The sequence below is a fragment of the Mauremys mutica genome, unplaced genomic scaffold, assembly GCF_020497125.1.
Source record: "Mauremys mutica isolate MM-2020 ecotype Southern unplaced genomic scaffold, ASM2049712v1 Super-Scaffold_328, whole genome shotgun sequence".
Taxonomy (NCBI): Eukaryota; Metazoa; Chordata; order Testudines; family Geoemydidae; genus Mauremys; species Mauremys mutica.
Genome location: NW_025423357.1, coordinates 86,409 through 106,179, shown reverse-complemented (window position 1 = coordinate 106,179; position 19,771 = coordinate 86,409). Strand labels below are relative to the sequence as shown.

The following is a 19,771-nucleotide window of genomic DNA, read 5'->3' as shown; positions in this document are numbered from 1 at the left end:
GGTGCAGGGGCGACGCGAGGCCGATGCGAGTCCTGCCGCGGTGCGGGAGCAAATATTTAATAGCGGGCTGTGGCGTCCAGCCAAGACAGTGTGACACGTCGCACGGTGACTGGAACCGCCCCCCGGGGGCAGGCGGCGTCTCCGTCAGCCACAACTGGGCTCGGCTCTGGGCAGGACTCAGGGGGCAGGTCTGGGGCCCTGGGCTCTACTTGGGGGGGCCGGCCAGTGGGTCACAAAGGTGACGGCAGGATTCAGAGGGGCCGGAGCCAGGGCTCTGCTGGCAGGATCCACTCGCTCGCCGCGCCGGTCTCTCTGCCCCCTTTTCCTCGGGGTCCCGTATGAGCCCCCCCGTGGGTCTGAACGCCCCGTTTAACGTGGGTTCCCGCACCCGCCTCCTGCCTCTGGCCTCCTGCTCCTGCTCCATCGACCCCAAACCTCCCCCAGCTCCCGCCGTAACCCCCAACCTCCCCCAGCGCCCATTGCAACCCCAAACTCCCCCCAGCTCCCGCCGTAACCCCAAACCTCCCCCCAGCTCCTGTTGCTAACCTGAGCCTGTCTCCTGGTCTCCTCACCCCGTCCTCCCCTGTTGATGGATGGGGCCGTGTCTGGCTATTCGCCAAGAGGGTCGGTGGCGCAGCCCTCTGCTCAGGGTGCCCCGAAACCTCTGCCTGCCCACAGGTGGGGCGGGACGACGGGGGCGGGGGCCGGCTGAGACGCGTCAAGCACCCACGAAACCCCCCCTCCCCAGAAGTCCCCGCTGTCGGCCCATGTGGTCGGCGTTCCGGCACCGTGGGCGGCGGCTTCCCGTCCGCTGGTGAAACCAGCTCTGCGGTGGGGATCTCGGCAGATCCTAGCGGCCCCGGCCGAGACCCGGGGTCCTTCGCCGCGCCAGGTGCTGTACAGACCCCAGATAGGACGTGTGTCCCCCCCCCACACTGCGGTGATGGGTGACCCGGCCCAGGTTTCAGTCAGCGTCGGTCGGCTGCACGGGGCTCCCCTCCCCCTGCGGGGCTGGGCCGGGGAGGGGGGCGATGAGGTCAGCGCCCCCGACGGCAGCGCAGGCACCCTTTGACCTTTGACCTGTAGGTCTGCAGCCAAAAGCGGGGGGGGGAGAGAACACAGAGAAGACTTAATCACCGCCCCAGGGGTCCAGCCGCAGGGTCCCCCACCTCCCTGGGGGTCCAGCCGCAGGGTCCCCCCTACCCCTCACTCTGGGTGCAACCACAGGGTCCCCCCTCCCACACCACCCTGGGGGGGGGGTAGCTGCAGGCCCCACACACACTTCCCCGGGGGTCCAGCCGCAGGGTCCCCCCCTCACCGCCCCGGGGGTCCAGCCGCAGGGTCCCCCCCACCTCCCCGGGGGTCCAGCCGCAGCCCCCCCCCCCGGGCCGGGCGGGTTCTCTCTCACCAGCAGGACGGCGCCGTTGAGCAGCACAAAGGCAACGATGACGACGATGGCGACGGTGCCGCCGACCCGGTCGATTTGCACCTCGCAGCTGGCGCCCAGGTACCAGAACCGGCCGCTCGCCGGGCAGCTGGGGTGGGGGGCAGTCGCCGCAGGTGAGAATGGGCCCTTCCCCGGGCTGCCCCCACCCCCCCAATGGGGCTAGAGTCAGGGGTTACGGCCGGGGGCGAGACAGAGACTTCCCCGCCCAAGGGAGAAGCGGGGTGAGGGGTACGGGTTTCAGATTTGGGTTGGGGTCAGGGTTGGGGTAGGTTCAGGGGTTAGGGTTTGGGGTCAGAGTTGGGTCAGGGGTTAGGTAGGTTTGGAGTTTTAAATCAGTAAAGGGTTAGGGTCAAGGGTCAAGATTAGGAGTTAAGGTTAGCAGTCAGGGATTAGGATCAGGGTTAGGGTCAGGGTTAGAGGTTAGGGTTAGAGGTCAGGGATTAGGATCAGGGTCAGAAGTCAAGGTTAGAGGTCAGGTGTTAGGGTCAGGGTTAGGGTCAGAGGTCGGGGTTAGGGTAAGGGTCAGAGGTCAGGTGTTAAGGTCAGGGTTAGAGGTTAGGGTTAGAGGTCAGGGTTAGAGGTCAGGGGTCAGAGTTAGGGGCGGGGGTTAGGGTCAGGGGTCAGGGTTAGAGGTCAGGGGTTAGGGGTTGGGTCAGGGTTAGAGGTCAGGGGTCAGGGTTAGAGGTCAGGGGTTAGAGGTCAGGAGTAGGGGAGTCACCTCCGAAGGAAGGATACGGGTTGGGTTTCGGGACAGGGCACCCGGCCGTGATGGGGGCGTTCCCTGGCCAGGGCGGGACCCGGGCCGCGTGTGTCTCATTTCCCCGCCGTACGGGCGGGATCCTCGCCGCGGGGGCGGGTGGGTGACACTTACCGGCAGTGGGCGCCGGCGTGGGACACCCGGCACTGTCCCGCGTTGCAGCCGAGGGCGCCCGGCAGCCCCCCGGTGCACAGGGAGGCGCAGGTGAAGCCGTCGGGCGTCGGGCGGGGGAAGAAGTGGGGGCTGTATCCGGGGGGCAGCGTCTGCCTGCAGAGCTCTGGGGAGGGGAGGGGGGGCCGGTGAGAGAGCGGTGGGGGAGGAGGCAGCGCCCCCCCAGTTCTGGGGGTGCGACACCCCACAAGGGAGCGGGGTGAGGGGCTCACCTGCACCATTGAACTCTGCTGTCGTCCGGCTCGTCACCTCGGTGGAGGAGGGATTGAAACACAGATTCCCTGGGGCCGGAGAGAGACCGAGAGGGACGCCCTGGGTGCCTGGCCGCTGGGGACGTCCCGGGCAGCGAGGGGGCAAACCGCCCCCCTCCCGGCTTCCCTAGAGCGACCCTCTGCCCGTCCCGCCCCGGATACGTCCTGCTGTCCGTCCAGCCACCCCCCTCCATCCTCCCTCTCCAGATACGTCCTGCTGTCCGTCCAGCCACCCCCCTCCATCCTCCCTCCCCAGATACGTCCTGCTGTCCGTCCATCCGCCCCCTCCATCCTCCCTCCCCAGATACGTCCTGCTGTCCGTCCAGCCACCCCCCTCCATCCTCCCGCCCCAGATACGGCCTGCTGTCCGTCCAGCCACCCCCCTCCCTCCTCCCTCCCCAGATACGTCCTGCTGTCCGTCCAGCCACCCCCCTCCATCCTCCCTCCTCAGATATGTCCTGCTGTCCGTCCATCCCCCCCCATCCCTCGTCCCTCCCGAGATTAGTCGTGCTGTCCGTCCAGCCACCCCCCTCCATCCTCCCTCCCCAGATACGTCCTGCTGTCCGTCCAGCCACCCCCTCCATCCTCCCTCCCCAGATACGTCCTGCTGTCCGTCCAGCCGCCCCCTCCATCCTCCCTCCCCAGATACGTCCTGCTGTCCGTCCAGCCACCCCCTCCATCCTCCCTCCCCAGATACGTCCTGCTGTCCGTCCAGCCACCCCCCTCCATCCTCCCTCCCCAGATACGTCCTGCTGTCCGTCCAGCCACCCCCCTCCATCCTCCCTCCCCAGATACGTCCTGCTGTCCGTCCATCCACCCCCCTCCATCCTCCCTCCCCAGATACGTCCTGCTGTCCGTCCATCCACCCCCCTCCATCCTCCCTCCCCAGATACGTCCTGCTGTCCGTCCAGCCGCCCCCGTCCATCCTCCCTCCTCAGATACGTCCTGCTGTCCGTCCAGCCACCCCCCTCCATCCTCCCTCCCCAGATATGTCCTGCTGTCCGTCCATCCACCCCCCTCCATCCTCCCTCCCCAGATACGTCCTGCTGTCCGTCCATCCACCCCCCTCCGTCCCTCCCCAGATACGTCCTGCTGTCCGTCCAGCCACCCCCCTCCATCCTCCCTCCCCAGATACGTCCTGCTGTCCGTCCATCCACCCCCCTCCATCCTCCCTCCCCAGATACGTCCTGCTGTCCGTCCATCCTCCCTCCCCAGATACGTCCTGCTGTCCATCCATCCGCCCCCCTCCATCCTCCCTCCCCAGATACGTCCTGCTGTCCGTCCATCCGCCCCCCTCCATCCTCCCTCCCCAGATACGTCCTGCTGTCCGTCCATCCGCCCCCCTCCATCCTCCCTCCCCAGATACGTCCTGCTGTCCGTCCATCCTCCCCCCTCCATCCTCCCTCCCCAGATACGTCCTGCTGTCCGTCCAGCCACCCCCCTCCATCCTCCCTCCCCAGATACGTCCTGCTGTCCGTCCAGCCTCCCCCCTCCATCCTCCCTCCCCAGATACGTCCTGCTGTCCGTCCAGCCACCCCCCTCCATCCTCCCTCCCCAGATACGTCCTGCTGTCCGTCCAGCCACCCCCCTCCATCCTCCCTCCCCAGATACGTCCTGCTGTCCGTCCAGCCACCCCCCTCCATCCTCCCTCCCAGATACGTCCTGCTGTCCGCCCAGCCACCCCCCTCCCTCCCCCCGCCCAGATACGTCCTGCTGTCCGTCCAGCCACCCCACTCCATCCTCTCTGCCCAGATACGTCCTGCTGTCCGTCCAGCCACCCCCCTCCATCCTCCCTCCCCAGATACGTCCTGCTGTCCGTCCATCCACCCCCCTCCATCCTCCCTCCCCAGATACGTCCTGCTGTCCGTCCAACCACCCCCCTCCATCCTCCCTCCCCAGATACGTCCTGCTGTCCGTCCAACCACCCCCCTCCATCCTCCCTCCGCAGATACGTCCTGCTGTCCGTCCATCCACCCCCCTCCATCCTCCCTCCCCAGATACGTCCTGCTGTCCGTCCATCCTCCCCCCTCCATCCTCCCTCCCCAGATACGTCCTGCTGTCCGTCCAACCGCCCCCCTCCATCCTCCCTCCCCAGATACGTCCTGCTGTCCGTCCAACCACCCCCCTCCATCCTCCCTCCCCAGATACGTCCTGCTGTCCGTCCATCCACCCCCCTCCATCCTCCCTCCCCAGATACGTCCTGCTGTCCGTCCATCCGCCCCCCTCCATCCTCCCTCCCCAGATACGTCCTGCTGTCCGTCCATCCGCCCCCCTCCATCCTCCCTCCCCAGATACGTCCTGCTGTCCGTCCAGCCACCCCCCTCCATCCTCCCTCCCCAGATACGTCCTGCTGTCCGTCCAGCCACCCCCCTCCATCCTCCCTCCCCAGATACGTCCTGCTGTCCGTCCAGCCACCCCCCTCCATCCTCCCTCCCCAGATACGTCCTGCTGTCCGTCCAGCCGCCCCCCTCCATCCTCCCTCCCCAGATACGTCCTGCTGTCCGTCCAGCCACCCCCTCCATCCTCCCTCCCCAGATACGTCCTGCTGTCCGTCCAGCCACCCCCCTCCATCCTCCCTGCCCTGATACGTCCTGCTGTCCGTCCAGCCACCCCCCTCCATCCTCCCTCCCCAGATACGTCCTGCTGTCCGTCCATCCGCCCATCCGCCACCTCCATCCTCCCTCCCCCTTCCCAGATATGTCCCCATGTCCGTCCATCTGCCCCCCATCTTCCCTCCCGCCTCCCTGTTCTCCCTTCCCTCCTCCCTCACCCCCCTCCCTCCCCAATCTCTGCCGCGCCAGCACAGTCTGAAACGTGCCCCCCCCAGGACAGGAAGGGGATCGAGGCCTGTGGGGGGGGGGTCTCTGCCCTGTGTCTCCCCCCGGGACAGAGACTCACGCGAGCTGCTAGTGCAGACGACCTGGTCGCGGGCCGCCAGTCTGATCTCTTCCGCCAGCCGCCGCGGCAGGTTCTCCAGCGTGGCCTCGAGCTGGGCGGTGACGGGGACGGCCAGGGCCACCCTGTGGGTCACCACGACGCTGCCCGGCCTGGGGGAGCAAACGCCCAGGGGCCGTCAGCCTGTGCCCACCTCCCCTGCCCGCCCACCGGGACCTGCCAGGAGAGAGTCCCGGGGACCCGGGGGCTGCTCCCGCTGTGGGGGGGTCCCCCCGGTTCCTGTCCCGAGTCAGCCTCTGCCACCGCCCCGCGTGTGACTGGGGTGTGGTGCACCAGGGGTAGCAAGGTAGCAGCACACACGTGTGCACACACACATGTGCAAGGACACACACTTGCATAGACAGGCACACACACGCGCAAGGACACACGTGCTCTCACACACACACGTGCAAGGACACACACTTGCATAGCCAGGCACACACACGTACAAGGATACACGTGCTCTCACACACACACGTGTAAGGACACACACATGCACACATGTGCAAGGACACACGTGCTCTCACACACACGTGCCAGGACACACACACACAGATCCCTCCCTCTCCGTGCAAGCAGCCTGCTACCCCGCCCCTCCCCAGGCCGTTTTCAATATGTCGGTGCTGGCAGGGGACCTTAGCAGGAACATCTGCCACCCAACCGGGGGGCGCCAGCAATCGGGGCCTGCGGGTGGCGCCGGGGGTCCCGGGTTTGTGACACTCACGTGAGCTCCAGGATCTCCAGGTCCTGAAACCCTGGGATCTGGCTATAAACCGGCTTGATCTGGAAGGGAAAGGGGACATGCGTCACCGGCCAGGGCTGTCCTGGCCCTCGTGCACCGAGCAAGGGGGGGGCAGGGGGCCAGTGGGGCTCCCAGCCCCACCACGGACGCAGCCAGTGCCCCGCCCTCGCCAGCAAACCAGCGCTGGGAACCCCTCCCCCAACTCAGGTCCATTCCTCCTCATTACACAACGGAGGAAACTGAGGCAGAGCACGGCTCTGGCCCCAACCGGAGGCCTCTCACCCTGACACCCCCCCACCGGGTTTTCCTCTCATCCCGGTTTCTCCCCCGGGGCTCACCTGCTGTGTGAACAGGGCCCCGAACCCTCGCCAGGCCGGAGAGGAGGCGTTGGCCAGGTCAGCGGTGAACTCGCGGTTGGTCACCTGCAGCTTCACGTCCATCGTCACGTTCACCTCTTGGCAGGGGAGAGACCAGACACCCCAGTGAGAACCCCCAGGAGCCAGGCACCCACGTTGCGCCTTGCGGGACCCGGACCCCCCACTACGGAAGGGATGTGGACAAATTGGAGAGAGTCCAGCGGAGGGCAACAAAAATGCTGAGGGGGCTGGAGCACATGACTGACGAGGAGAGGCTGAGGGGAAACCATCAAACCAACCATCGACACTGGCACTGGGAGTGTGTGTGTGTGCGGGGGGGGGGGCATGTGGGGGCGACACCTGAATATGAAACACAAACACAACGTTCGGCAACTTAGTGGAAAACGGGGAATTTCGGGAGGGGGAATCAAAACGTCCCTGTGAATTATTTTTGTTTCCATAAAAAAAGCCCTTTTCAGCACCAAAGAAAACGTTGGGTTTATTAAGGAGCCAGTGGGGCGGGGGGGGTCCCAGCCAACCCACCCTCCGCGCTGTCCCCATCCTCAGCAGACCAGGAATTAAACCAGTTTATCCAACACAGTCAGGCCTGGGGTGAGAAATCAGGGGAAAAGGGGACAGTTGGGTGTATAAGCCAAAGCTTCTAATAACGGGCTGGTCCCGATAATATCAGAACGTCTGGTCACCCCAGGATCCAGGGGCCAAACCTTTATTTTCCCAGGGGAGGGAGGACGGGCCTGGCTCACGGCCTGGCCAGGATGCTCCAGTCTGGGCACTCGGAGGGCAGGGAGCTGGGCTGGTGGAACCCAGAGCTTCCTACCGACTCTGAGCGCGACGGTGCCCACGGCGAATTCGCATTCTGGCCCCTGGAAGAAGGGGGGGCATTTGCATTCTGCCCCGGTCCAGACCCCCCCGTTCTGGCAGAACCTGGTGTCCAGTGACTCACAGCGGGGGCCGAAGTAGCCAGGTGGGCAGAGGCACTCGGTGCCGTTTGGCGTGCCACCGTTCTGGCAGGGCGCTGAAAGAGACAAGCCATCGTCCAGTGGCTCAGCGCCAGGTGGGACAACCCCAGCGCCCCACTCCCAGGCAGCCCCAGCTGCAGATCGCAAAGCACCATAAAGAGGTTGGTCACCGTCATTAGCGCTGGTACAAGGGGGAGAGAACAGGGAAATAAGTGACCTACCACCAAGAGACCATGGTAAAGCCGGGGAGAGAACCCAGGAGTCCTGGCTCCCAGCCCCCCTGCTCTAACCACCAGCCCCCACTCCCCTCCCAGAGCCGGGGAGAGAACCCAGGAGTCCAGGCTCCCAGCCCCCCCTGCTCTGACCCACCAGCCCCCACTCCCCTCCCAGAGCTGGGGAGAGAACCCAGGAGTCCTGGCTCCCAGCCCCCCCTGCTCTAAACCACCAGCCCCCACTCCCCTCCCAGAGCTGGGGAGAGAACCCAGGAGTCCTGGCTCCCAGCCCGCCCTGCTCTAAACCACCAGTCCCCCTCCCCTCCCCTTCCCTCCCAGAGCCGGGGAGAGAACCCAGGAGTCCTGGCTCCCAGCCCCCCCTGCTCTCACCCACCAGCCCCCACTCCCCTCCCAGGAGTTCTGACAGGAGTTAGGATTTACATTACTGAGGCGTCATTCTGATGTCACTCCAATCTGAATATGCCCCGGGGGAATTTGTTCTTGATGCACAACATAAAAATACATGGTATAAATGTGTAAGAGAAAAGTGTCCATTTATGGCTTGTCACAACATTCACCCTATGAGACAGTCACCCACCTGCTGTTGTGATGCTCCAGGATGGAGTGGGTGAGGACACAGCAGTGCTTGTGCTCATAGTGGTAGTGGGTGTAGCACTGGTGGTGGTGGTAGTTGTGGAAGTGGGTGTGTTGGTGACAGTGGTAGTAGGTGTTGTAGTTGTGGGGGTAGCTGATGTAGTGGTGATGGGAGTAGTGTCAGGTGTAGCTGTGGTTGGTGTAGTTGGGGTGATGGGTATAGTTGTGGTGGAGTTGGCGAGTGTAGTGCTAGTGTTAGTGATGGTGGTGGTATCAGGAAGGGGTGGAGTGTCAGGTGTAGTTGCAGAGGTGGCGGGTGTAGTTGTAGATGGTGTAGATGTGATAGAGGCAGTGAGTGTAGTGTTAGGTGTAGTTGTGATAGTATCAGTAAGGGGTGGAGTGTCAGGTGTAGTTGTGAAGCTGGCAGGTGGAGTTGTAGATGGTGTAGTTGTGATGGAGGTGGCAAGTGTAGTGTTAGGTGTAGTTGTGGTGTTGGTAGTGAGTGCAGTGGTGATGGTATCAGTAAAGGGTGAAGTCTCAGGTGTAGTTGTGAAGGTGGTGAGTTTAGTTGTTGATGGTGTAGTTGTGGTGTTGGTGGTGACTGTAGTGTTAGGTGTAGTTGTGATAGTATCAGTAAGGGGTGAAGTCTCAGGTGTAGTTTCAAAGGTGACAGGTGGAGTTGTAGAAGGTGTAGTTGTGATGGAGGTGGTGAGTGTAGTGTTAGGTGTAGTTGTGGTGTTGGTGGTGAATGTAGTGTTAGGTGTAGTTGTGATAGTATCAGTAAGGGGTGAAGTCTCAGGTGTAGTTTCAAAGATGACAGGTGGAGTAGTAGATGATGTAGTTGTGATGGAGGTGGCAAGTGTAGTGTTAGGTGTAGTTGTGGTGTTGGTAGCAAGTGCGGTGTTAGGAGTAGTGGTGATGGTATCAGTAAGAGGTGAAGTCTCAGGTGTAGTTTTGAAGGTGACAGGTGGAGTTGTAGAAGGTGTAGTTGTGATGGAGGTGGTGAGTGTAGTGTTAGGTGTAGTTGTGATGTTGGTAGCAAGTGTAGTGTTAGGTGTAGCGGTGATGGTATCAGTAAGGGGTGAAGTCTCAGGTGTAGTTGTGAAGCTGGCAGGTGGAGTTGTAGATGGTGTAGTTGTGGTGTTGGTGGTGAGTGTAGTGTTAGGTGTAGTTGTGGTCGTGGTGATTATGTCAGTAAGGGGTGGAGTGTAAGGTGTAGTTGTTGGTGTAATTGTGGGGATAGCTGAGGTGTTGGTGGTGGGTGTAGTGTCAGGTGTTGCTGTGGTTGAGGTGGAGAGTGTAGTGTTAGATGTAGTGGTGGCGGTGTCAGTAAGGGCTGACATGTTAGCTGTAGTTGTGCGGGTAGCTAAGGTGGTGGTGGTGGGCATAGTGTCAGTTGTAGTTGCAGTGGATGTAGTTGTAGTTGGTGTAGCGGTGGTGAAGGTGGTGAGTGTAGCATTAGGTGTAGTTGTGGTGGTGGTGATTATGTTAGTAAGAGGTGGAGTGTAAGGTGCAGTTGTTGGTGTAGTTGTGGGGACAGCTGAGGTGGTGGTGGTGGGTGTAGTGTCAGGTGTAGCCGTGGTTGGTGTAGTTGGGGTGGAGGTGGAAAGTGTAGTGTTAGATGTAGTGGTGGTGGTGTCAGTAAGGGGTGATATGTTAGCTGTAGTTGTGCGGGTAGCTAAGGTGGTGGTGGTGGTGGGCATAGTGTCAATAGTAGTTGCAGTGGATATAGTTGTAGTTGGTGTAGTGGTGGTGGAGGTGGTGAGTGTAGCATTAAGTGTAGTTGTGGTGGTGGTGATTATGTCAGTAAGGGGTGGAGTGTAAGGTGCAGTTGTTGGTGTAGTTGTGGGGACAGCTGAGGTGGTGGTGGTGGGTGTAGTGTCAGGTGTAGCTGTGGTTGGTATAGTTGGGGTGGAGGTGGAAAGTGTAGTGTTAGATGTAGTGGTGGCGGTGTCAGTAAGGGGTGACGTATTAGCTGTAGTTGTGGGGGCAGCCAAGGTGGTGGCGGTGGGCATAGTGTCAGTTGTAGTTGTGGTGGGTGTAGTTGTGATGTTGGTGGTGAGTGTAGCGTTAGGTGTAGTTATGGTGGTGTCAGTACGGGGTGAAGCGTAAGGTGTAGTTGTGAGGATGAGGGTAGCGGCAGTTGTACTTGAGGCAGCGGTTGTATTTGAGGCGGCGGTAGGTGTCGCTCTGGTTACAGCAGCGGCGGGTGTAGCCGAGGTTATGGCAGAGGCAGTGGTGGGTGTAGCAGGGGTGTGTGTGGGGGTGGTGTCCGAGGCCCTGGGGCTGGCAGCCGGGACGGGTGTGGCCGAGGCTTTAGCCAGGGGAGCCGGCAGGGCCCTGGTGCCGGGATCCTGGAGGACAGGAGGTGGCCCGGCCGCAGCGGGGCTGTCGGGGGAGCCCGTGAAGTCACTGGCGTCGCGTCTCTCTCCTGGCAGCGGAGTCCTGCGCTCGGTCTCCTCACGCATCGCCGGGTGCCGGGGGTTCCTGGCCTCTACCCTCACACCGGGTGCGAGATCACCCCAAACGCCTGCTCCGGCACCCGTGGGCACCCCGGCATCCCAGCCCCTGGCCGGCGTGTCTCCTCCTTCCTGCAGCGCTTCCCTCTCCGGCCGCCACGGGGGTCCTGCGGGGAGAACATTGCACGGCTGGGGTTGGGTCTCTCCTACGCCGAGCCCCGGGAGAAGAGATCAGAGGATTTCGGGGGGACAACGTGACCCACCTCCGAGTTTGCCCTTTCCGAGCTGCGCTGCGGGAGCCCCTTTTCCCCTGCTCCCAGGAATTCCAGCTCGGAGACCTACAGTACTTCCATGGCACCTGGGAACTGTCGGCAAATGACTGGGCTCATGCAGGGGGAAGCGGGTGAAATCGGCTGACCTGGGCCAGACGGTGAAAATGTCCCTAAGTCCTGGATCCTGGCAGCAGAGGATTCACCTTCCCCCTCGCCCAGAAACACCTGCCTTGGTGCCGGTCCCCTCCCCGTTCCTGCAAACTCCCAGCAGAACCACGCTGTCCCCTTCATTTTCCCCCTTGCGCCAGGGGGAGCGCGCAGAACAGGGCAGGGACAGAGAGATCCCCCCCTTCCCCGCCCGCCCACGACACACGTCTGCACAGACGACCAAAACTTTCAGAGATTCCACAACTTCAACCGCGTCAGCTTCCTGGACACAATCAGCTTTAAGAGTGGAACCCGACAGATAACCGTCTCCAAGAGACCCCCGGATCGCCCCGGCCCCCGCCTACCTTCCCAGACCCCGTCACCACCCCGAGCGCACGAAGACACTGGTGATCTGCCTCCGAGGCCGCAGAACAAGCGCCGAGGAGGAAGTCCGGGGTACGCACGGTCGCACTCTCAATCCCACCTTCACCAAACAGGGCCGCTCCGCCGGAGAAGTAGCACAGAATGGGCCATCCACATACCCCGAGAGAAATAACCCTCCACTCCGACCGCACACCCCTAGCGTCACCCACCGCCCATACGGGGTGTCATCAAATAATTACAACCCAGAGCCCGCCCTGGAAGAAATCGTTCCCGAACCCCCTCTTCTGGCCTTCGAACAACCCCGAACCTCTCCAGACTCACCATGGGGCGCCAGCGCCCCGCCGACATGCGCCCACCAACTCCAGCCCCTGCCGGAACAAGGAGCACAAAACCCACCCCTTTCATTTCCAGATCCAGGGGTCCCACGCCCACCAGGGCGCTAAGTACCCTCCCAGCCATTACGTTGGGGGGGGGGGGAAGCCGATCATCCCCAGGACTGACCTCATGCAGGAAAACGATAAAAGACAAAAATCGCCCCATCACCGGTGGGCGAACCCGTCTCACAAAGCGATCGCCCCCCATCTGGTCCGCAAAGGAAACCTGCCCCCTGCCTCCCAGAGACGAGCCGGAAACTCATCGCTCTGCCAGACACCAAGAACCGGGGAGCACTCACCCCCCTGTATTGTCCCATGAAACCATGTGTTTGTGTTTGCAATGTTGTTGTTCCGTGTGTTTGCCATCTTGGCCATCTGCCATCGATGGTCCGATCCTCCGTGAACTTATCTAGTTCTCTTCCGACCCCGGTTATGCTTTTGGCCATCACAATATCCTGTGGCAGGGAGTTCCACAGGCGAGTTACGTGTTCGGCAAAAAATGACTCCCTCTTGTTTGTATGAAACCTCCTCCCCTGCCAGCTCTCCTTGCCTCTGTCCCCTGGACCCCATCTCACCGGGACCCTAGAGGGGACAGAGGGGTATCTGCATTTGGGATGGTAAATGACGAGGGGACCCGGAGGTCCTGCGGAGACCCCACGGCTGCATCCCCGGCGTGGGAACGTCCGGAGAACTTAACAAACTCAGTAAACCCCAGGCGCCCTTGAGACAGGAGCGGCGGCCGGCTGGTTTCTCACCACCAGCTGCACTCACCTCCTGGCCCGTGCGAAGAAGCCAAGCGGCCGAGGAAGAGGAGGAGGACGAGGGCCAGCAGCTTCTTCATCCTTTACCAGGCGAGTCAGGGGAGCAACTGCCCCTCTCCCGTCCCTGAGCCCATCCTCACCCTGCTGCGCCGGGAACCTTTGCCTCACACCTTGGCGAGCGATTAAGAGGAGATTGAGCCTTTCGCTTTCACAGGCCAAAGGGCGACCGAGGGGGAATAAACCAGCCTCTGGGACGCAGGACGATTCCCCGCCGCGCAGCGGGCTAGAGACCCCAGGGCCGGAGGCAGGCACGGGTTCCCCCAGCGCTCGGATTAGACGGGTACGCCGTGGTCCCCACGAAAACCCTCCTCATCTCGCTCTGTGGCCTTGCCAGACGCACCCTGGCTCTGCCCAGAGCCGTGTCTGTGTGTGTCTGTGTGTATCTGTGTGTGTGTGTATCTGACGCCCGGGCTCATTCCTTCTTCCCGCGAGGAGCTACGCAGCTCATCACTCGGCCCCGGTGACACGAAGGGGCCGGCTGCTTATCTGCACAGCCCACAAGGGCTCCTTTGTTCCCCGACTTCCCCGTCCAGCCGGCCAAGGCAGATAGCGGCTTATTGCTCCGGGCACCGGCCGGCTGCGCCAATCGGCTGCACACCTGCTATCACCCGCCTGGCAAGCGACAGCCCTCCCCAAGGACAACGCAGCCGCTTTGATCTTATCTGGCTCTGAACTTGGCAAAGTTTCAAGAGCCCTTCGAGGGTTCGGTCCCGGATGGAGCTGCTGGGAAACCGGGTTTGCGGCCTCAGCAAATCCCTGGCCACACGTGTCCTTCTCCGCCAAAACCGGCAGCGTCCCGCCGGAGGCACCGCCGCAAACCAGAACACGTCTCCGCTGGTGCCCCCGGGGAGGCACCGTTTGGGTCTCATTCTCCTCTGCTGGCCAGGTCCCCCCGGCCACGCTGCATCTCCCACGGACGTCTCAGTCGGTGGGGCGACCCTGGCGTCACGGAGTCCCGGGGCCGAAGCCAGAGAGGACTCTGGGGTGGCCGACTCCCCTCGGGGCTGGCTGGCCAGGGCACCGGCTACAGCTGTCCCGGGTCTGACCACGGAGCACTGAGCCACCCGGACAGGACCCCTGGGGAAGCCAGAGGGGCCCTGCCCCGCAACTCTGCAGCCAGCCGGGTCTCCCGGCCAGCGTGTGACGCAGACGGGCCATTAGCCGCCGGGAACACGGCACAGAACAGAGACCTGCAGCAAAGTCTCTCTGCCTCACATCCACCCATCCTCCCCTGGCTCCCTGCATTCCCCCTAAGAGCCCTGCCCCACATCTCCCCTGGCTGGGACCCACCTGAGCCCCTGCCCCAGAGTCCACCTCCGCAGCCCCACACCTTTCAGCCGGCCTGGGTTCGGACCCCCAAACCCCGGGGCCATTCCAGACACCTCCACTCTCAGAGCCCTTCCCAGCTGTCCAGCCCCCCATCTGCCACGCGCACCCCAGCATCGGTCTCACCCACAGCCGGTTACAGCGAGACCTGGGCCAGGACACTCAGTTCAGGGATCTGCGCCCGGCCCTTCTGTGACGAACCCTTGCTTGACGCTGGACAGTGACTGGGTTCTGCTAACCCCTTGGGCCCGTATCGTACATCAACCGGACGACAACCTTTCCGGGCTCCCAGCGTCGGGCGTAACGGGTTAACACCCTCCCACACAGCAGCTCGCACTTGGGCAAACAAGCAGCTCTTTCCAAAGTCGGTTAACAAGAAAAGTTTGATTTCAAAGTCTTGTTTGAGCTACGCCCGCCGAGCGAACCGTGAATGGTTCGGCTCGGTCTGCGTTTGAAAGGAGAGGGGCTCGCTATGGTTTTAAAGCTATTAATTGTCTTTAAAAAATCTCTGTTCACCCAGGCTTTGTTCTGGTTCGTTTGCTTTGCTCGCCGAGGCTGCGGGTGGTAAGACTGCAGGAAGGCTTCACGAAAATGTATTTTCAAGAAAGAACAGACGTGGGGGAAAAAAACGAAGTGTTTTCTAACGGAAGTCGAGCCCATGGCTAAAGCAGACTTTTATGGAGCCACCAGCCCGCCTCGTTAATGAAACGCCAGCTTCACGCCGGGCTCCTGCTGCAAGAACTGTGAATGAAAGCTCAAACCACCAGAACCTAGATTGCACAGCCAGATGGACGGTACCATCTCGCCCGAACCCCCAGAGACCTGCCCCCAAGGAATTCCCAGAGCAGAGCTGTTAGAGAAACAACCACCCCTGGATTTAAAAATTGTCACCGGTGGAGAATCCGCCCTGACCCCTGGGAAACTGGTCCCAGGGTCAGTTACGGTCACTGCTAAAACTTTGGTGCCATATTTCCAGTCTGAATTTCTAGCTTCAGCATCCAGCCCTCGGACCGAGTTAGACCTGCCTCTGCTAGGCTGAAGGGCCGGTTATTAAATATCCGCCCCCCACGTAGCAGCTAATATTGACTCTGCTCAAGTCACCCCTTCTGTGTGAAGCCAAATGGGTGCAGCTCCTTGTGTCTAGCACGATCAGGCCTATTTCCCAACCCTTCTCCTGGCTCTGCTCGGACCCTGCTCCAATTTAGCCACATCCTTCTTGAAGGAGGCACCAGGGTTGGACGCCGGATCCCAGCAGCGGCCACACCTGGGCCAGATACAGAGGGAAAATCACCTCTGCCCCTACTCGAGATTCCCCTGTTTATGATACAGCCCAGGGTCACATCAGCCCTGGTAGCTCGTGTCGAGCTGATAACCCACAACACACCCCCCAAATCGGTTTCAGAGTCGCTGCTCCCCAGGAGAGGCCCCCGTCCCGTACGGCCGGCCGGCGCATGTTGTTCCTGGATCTATACATTTACATGGAGCTGTATGAACGCACCTGTTGCTGGCTTGCGCCCGGTTTACCCGGCGATCCAGATCCGTGCCCTGCCCTGCCCCCATCCTGATCCCCCACTCCCCCGCTTTCTGTGTCATTGGCAAACGTTATCGGGGTGATTTTACGTCTCCTTCCGGCTCACTGATAAAACCGTGAAAGAGCCGAGCCCTGCAGGATGCCACTTTACACCCCCTTGCTCAGGGAGGATCCTCTGCTCACAATTCTGTTTTGAGAGCGAGCAGCGAGCCAGGTTTGAATCCGGTTCCTGGGGGCCAGGGTCATTGAGACTGCTCGCGGGGTTATTAAATCAAAATGGTTAAAGCAGCAGCTGATGCAGCACAAACTTTTTGTAATTGTTTTGGGTTTTGAAATGTTTTTTCTCCTGGCTGTTTTGGCAAAGTTTTTGTTGTTGTGTGTGTTTGCGATGGTTCTGTTGTTGTTGTTCTGTTTGTTTTCAATGTTTCTGCTACTGGCTGTGTGTGTGTTTGCCATGGTTTTGTTGTTCTGTGCATTTGCAATTTTTTTCTTTCAGTTTGTGTGTGTTTGCAATGTTGTTGTTGTTGCTGCTGCTGTGTGTCTGTGTTTGCAATGTTGTTATTGTTGCTGCTGCTGTGTGTGTGTTTGTGTTTGCAATGGTGTTGTTCCGTGTTTGCAATGTTATTGTTGTTGGTTGTTCAGCTTCCTGGGCAGAGGTGTCACCTGGCCTCTCCCCCCTTCCTGGGTTCTCACGTTACCTGCTCAGGTCTCCTCCATCCATCCAGTCTCCCGTCCCCCAATGCAGATCGTCCTCCCAAGCCAAACCGCCCCCCCCCCACTCACCACACGGGGTGACCGCCCCGCTACAGGGGGGCAGGGCAGAAGGGCGGACTTTGGCCCAAAACAAGCAGCTTAGCAACCCGGCCCGCTCTGGGTGAGCCAGAGACCCGCAAGCGAGAGCCAGGCCCAGCCGGACAGGGGCCGGGGACCGGGAGCCGCTCAGCTGTGCGTCTCCTGCGGCGACTCGCTGGGGGACCCACCCCTCTGACTGGCTCCCCGGGGAGCGGGTGCGGCCCTCGCCGTGGGGCGCAGCTCACCGACTGGCTGGGGGCGGTCACCTCTCAGTGGGGCAGTGCAGATTTCCCCGCGCACCCAGAGGGACGGAAATCTTTCCAGCGGGAGCCGACCAGCACGTACAGCTCCGAACAAGGCTGCCCGAGACTCGGCCGGCTCCAGCGGCTGGTGGGTTCCCGACGGACCAGGCGGGAACGAACAATGAAACCACGGGCGGGCTGGCGATTTGCGGCCCTTTGCTCTGTGTATTTCGCCAGGGGAGGGCAACAGGGTGGGTGTGAACAGTCACAAACCGTTAACTCAACCAGGACTGACATTAAACAGCGAGACAGGCCCTACCCCCCCCCCCCACATTTCCCACGCCCGTGAACATTTCAGTCAAAACTAAAACATTCTTAAATATGCGTCAGAATAATCAATTCTCCACCAAAATTCGACATGTACAGTTCTAAATAAAGTTGCACACATGACAGGTCACTGAGAGAGACAAGTCCCTGTGCTAACGTGATTTGAGACAGGCATGCAATGTGGCTGAGAGACATGGAGCAGGCAAGAGAATCCAGGAGTCCTGGCTCCTAGCCCCCACCCCCCCGCTCCAACCCACCAGCCCCCACTCCCCTCCCAGAGCTGGGGAGAGAACCCAGGAGTCCTGGCTCCCAACCCCCCCTGCTCTAACCCACCAGCCCCCATTCCCCTCCCAGAGCTGCGGAGAGAACCCAGGAGTCCTGGCTTCCAGCCCCCCTGCTCCAACCCACCAGCCCCCACTCCCCTCCCAGAGCCAGGGAGAGAACCCAGGAGTCCTGGCTCCCAGCGCCCCCTGCTCTAACCCACCAGCCCCCACTGCCCTCCCAGAGCCGGGGAGAGAACCCAGGAGTCCTGGCTCCCAGCCCCCCCTGCTCTAACCCACCAGTCCCCACTCCCCTCCCAGAGCCGGGGAGAGAACCCAGGAGTTCTGGCTCCCAGCCCCCCCTGCTCTAACCCACCAGCCCCCGCTCCCCTCCCAGCGCCGGGGAGAGAACCCAGGCGTCCTGGCTCCCAGCCCCCCTGCTCTGACCCACCAGCCCCCACTCCCCTCCCAGCGCCGGGGAGAGAACCCAGGCGTCCTGGCTCCCAGCTCCCCCGCTCTAACCCACCAGCCCCCACTCCCCTCCCAGAGCCAGGGGGAGAACCCAGGAGTCCTGGCTCCCAGCACCCCCTGCTCTAACCCACCAGCCCCCACTCCCCTCCCAGAGCCGGGGAGAGAACCCAGGCTTCCTGGCTCCCAGCTCCCCCGCTCTAACCCCCCAGCCCCCACTCCCCTCCCAGAGCCGGGGAGAGAACCCAGGAGTCCTGGCTCCCAGCTCCCCCTGCTCTAACCCACCAGCCCCCGCTCCCCTCCCAGAGCCGGGGAGAGAACCCAGGAGTCCTGGATCCCAGCCCCCCCTGCTCTAACCCACCAGCCCCCAATTCCCCTCCCAAAGCCGGGGAGAGCAGATGGCCTGTGAGAAGCCAGCCCTGTTTTTCGGGTGTCACGGTGAAACCCTGGGTCCTGGCAGCCTGGAAGCTGCTCCCCCGCTGCTCCCACGCGTCACCAACTCCCCGGGCTGCCTCCGGCTGCTGGGTTCATTCACCGCCACCGTCACCCCCGTAGCCGCAGTCCCCGCCACCGTCGGCGCTGGCCTCCTGCCAATAGGCGATGCCGCTGCCCCCTCCGAAGTCGACACCCGTCTCGCCGCTACAGTCACGGCAACAGCCGCAGCACGCGCCCATCCTCCAGCGCTGTGTGAGGGCAGGGGAGAGGGGCCGTGAGATCCCCCCGCAGCTCTCGGGGGCGGGTGTGTCTGCACCGTGTCCCTCTGGGAGCTCGCCACCCGCCTGCCGGACCCAGGGCATGTCCGGGCGTCGAGGGCCGCACAGAACAGCAAGGGGGGGCATGGTGCCTGTCCCCGCCCTGTTCCCCCCCCAGGCAGGCTGAGACACCCCCCCTCACCCCCAGGGGCGGGCGGTTCCCCAGTCCATCTGCGCCTACACCCGGAGGGGGGTCAAATTCACCGTGTTCCCGCAGGAGGCCCACACGCCCTGGAGGCTGGCAGGGCGGGGAAAGAGGGTGAGACGGAGACGAATGCTTGGGGTGGGGGGCTGAGAGAAAGGGGACCCTCCCCGTACCCGTCTGAGCCAGCAGGTGCCAGTCTGAGCACGGCCTGTACCCGCCCCCCCAGGGGCTCAGCACTGCCCCCACCCCAGTGCACAGACCCTGCCTGGGGCATCATGAACCAGGGGCTGCGATGGCAGGGGGGGATCCACTCACCGCAGGGACGGCGCCTCCTCCTCGCCGGCTCGACACCCTCCTGCTCCGCCCGCGGCCCCGCTCTCGCTGCGGGACTCAGCCCTCCGGGGTTCCCTTCCGGGGAGGGATGGGGAGAGAAATTCTCTTCTCCCAGACAGGTTCGGGCAGGGATCCTCCTCACGGCACCACGCCCACAGCGGCTGCCGGGGGAGCCGGGGTCCGTCCGCCCGCCTGCCGCTGCGGGTTCCGGCTCAGCGGCCCCCCGGTCCGGCCCCTCAGCCGCACCCCTGGGTCCCGGCCTTCCCAGGCTCCTCCGCCCCCGGCGAGCTTACCCCTCCGGCCGGACGAGGGCAGGGTGGACACCCCGTGACGGGGACCTTTGGCCCGAGAACCCGGCATCCCAGCGCTGTGCAAGACTCGGGATCCAATACCTGCCGGACGACCCAGAAGCCAAAGCCGCCGCTCCCCGAAAGCAACCCAGCCCCGGGCTCCCGCCCAGACGGCCGAGTCGAATACGAGGAGGATCACCGAAAATCCTGTTCATCCGCTATAAAGTTCTACCGGTCCCAAAGGACTGGACACATCCACCCACCGGGTCAAGGGGCATTTCAGATCTCCCCCAAATACACCCTTCCGTCCAGTTCTTAAACTAGGATTTATTAACACAGCAAAGAGAGGGACGATTGTGATTAAGATCATGATACCTACAGAGACGAGTAAAGTTCTTAGCGCA

At 62.3% G+C, this 19,771-nt stretch overlaps 1 protein-coding gene across 2 annotated transcripts; it reads right to left on the bottom strand.

Annotated features, from left to right (window-relative positions):
* Nucleotides 1–533: 533 nt before the first annotated feature.
* LOC123361554 (mucin-2-like) lies at nucleotides 534–13,248 on the bottom strand. 2 transcript variants are annotated; one of them, XM_045001529.1, is made up of 10 exons: nucleotides 12,852–13,248; nucleotides 8,449–11,070; nucleotides 7,497–7,694; nucleotides 6,641–6,756; nucleotides 6,285–6,343; nucleotides 5,525–5,673; nucleotides 2,588–2,656; nucleotides 2,319–2,481; nucleotides 1,409–1,535; nucleotides 534–1,088 (listed from the first exon to the last, which is right to left on the bottom strand). In XM_045001529.1, the coding sequence occupies exons 1-10, from the start codon at nucleotides 12,919–12,921 to the stop codon at nucleotides 1,038–1,040; spliced, it is 3,624 nt and encodes a 1,207-aa protein (XP_044857464.1). In that variant the 5' UTR covers nucleotides 12,922–13,248; the 3' UTR covers nucleotides 534–1,037. The 2 variants fall into 2 exon arrangements, 1 of the variants encoding a protein (XP_044857464.1); XR_006576176.1 differs by lacking the exons at nucleotides 534–1,088; nucleotides 1,409–1,535; nucleotides 6,285–6,343 and having other exon boundaries at nucleotides 2,414–2,481.
* Nucleotides 13,249–19,771: the final 6,523 nt, after the last annotated feature.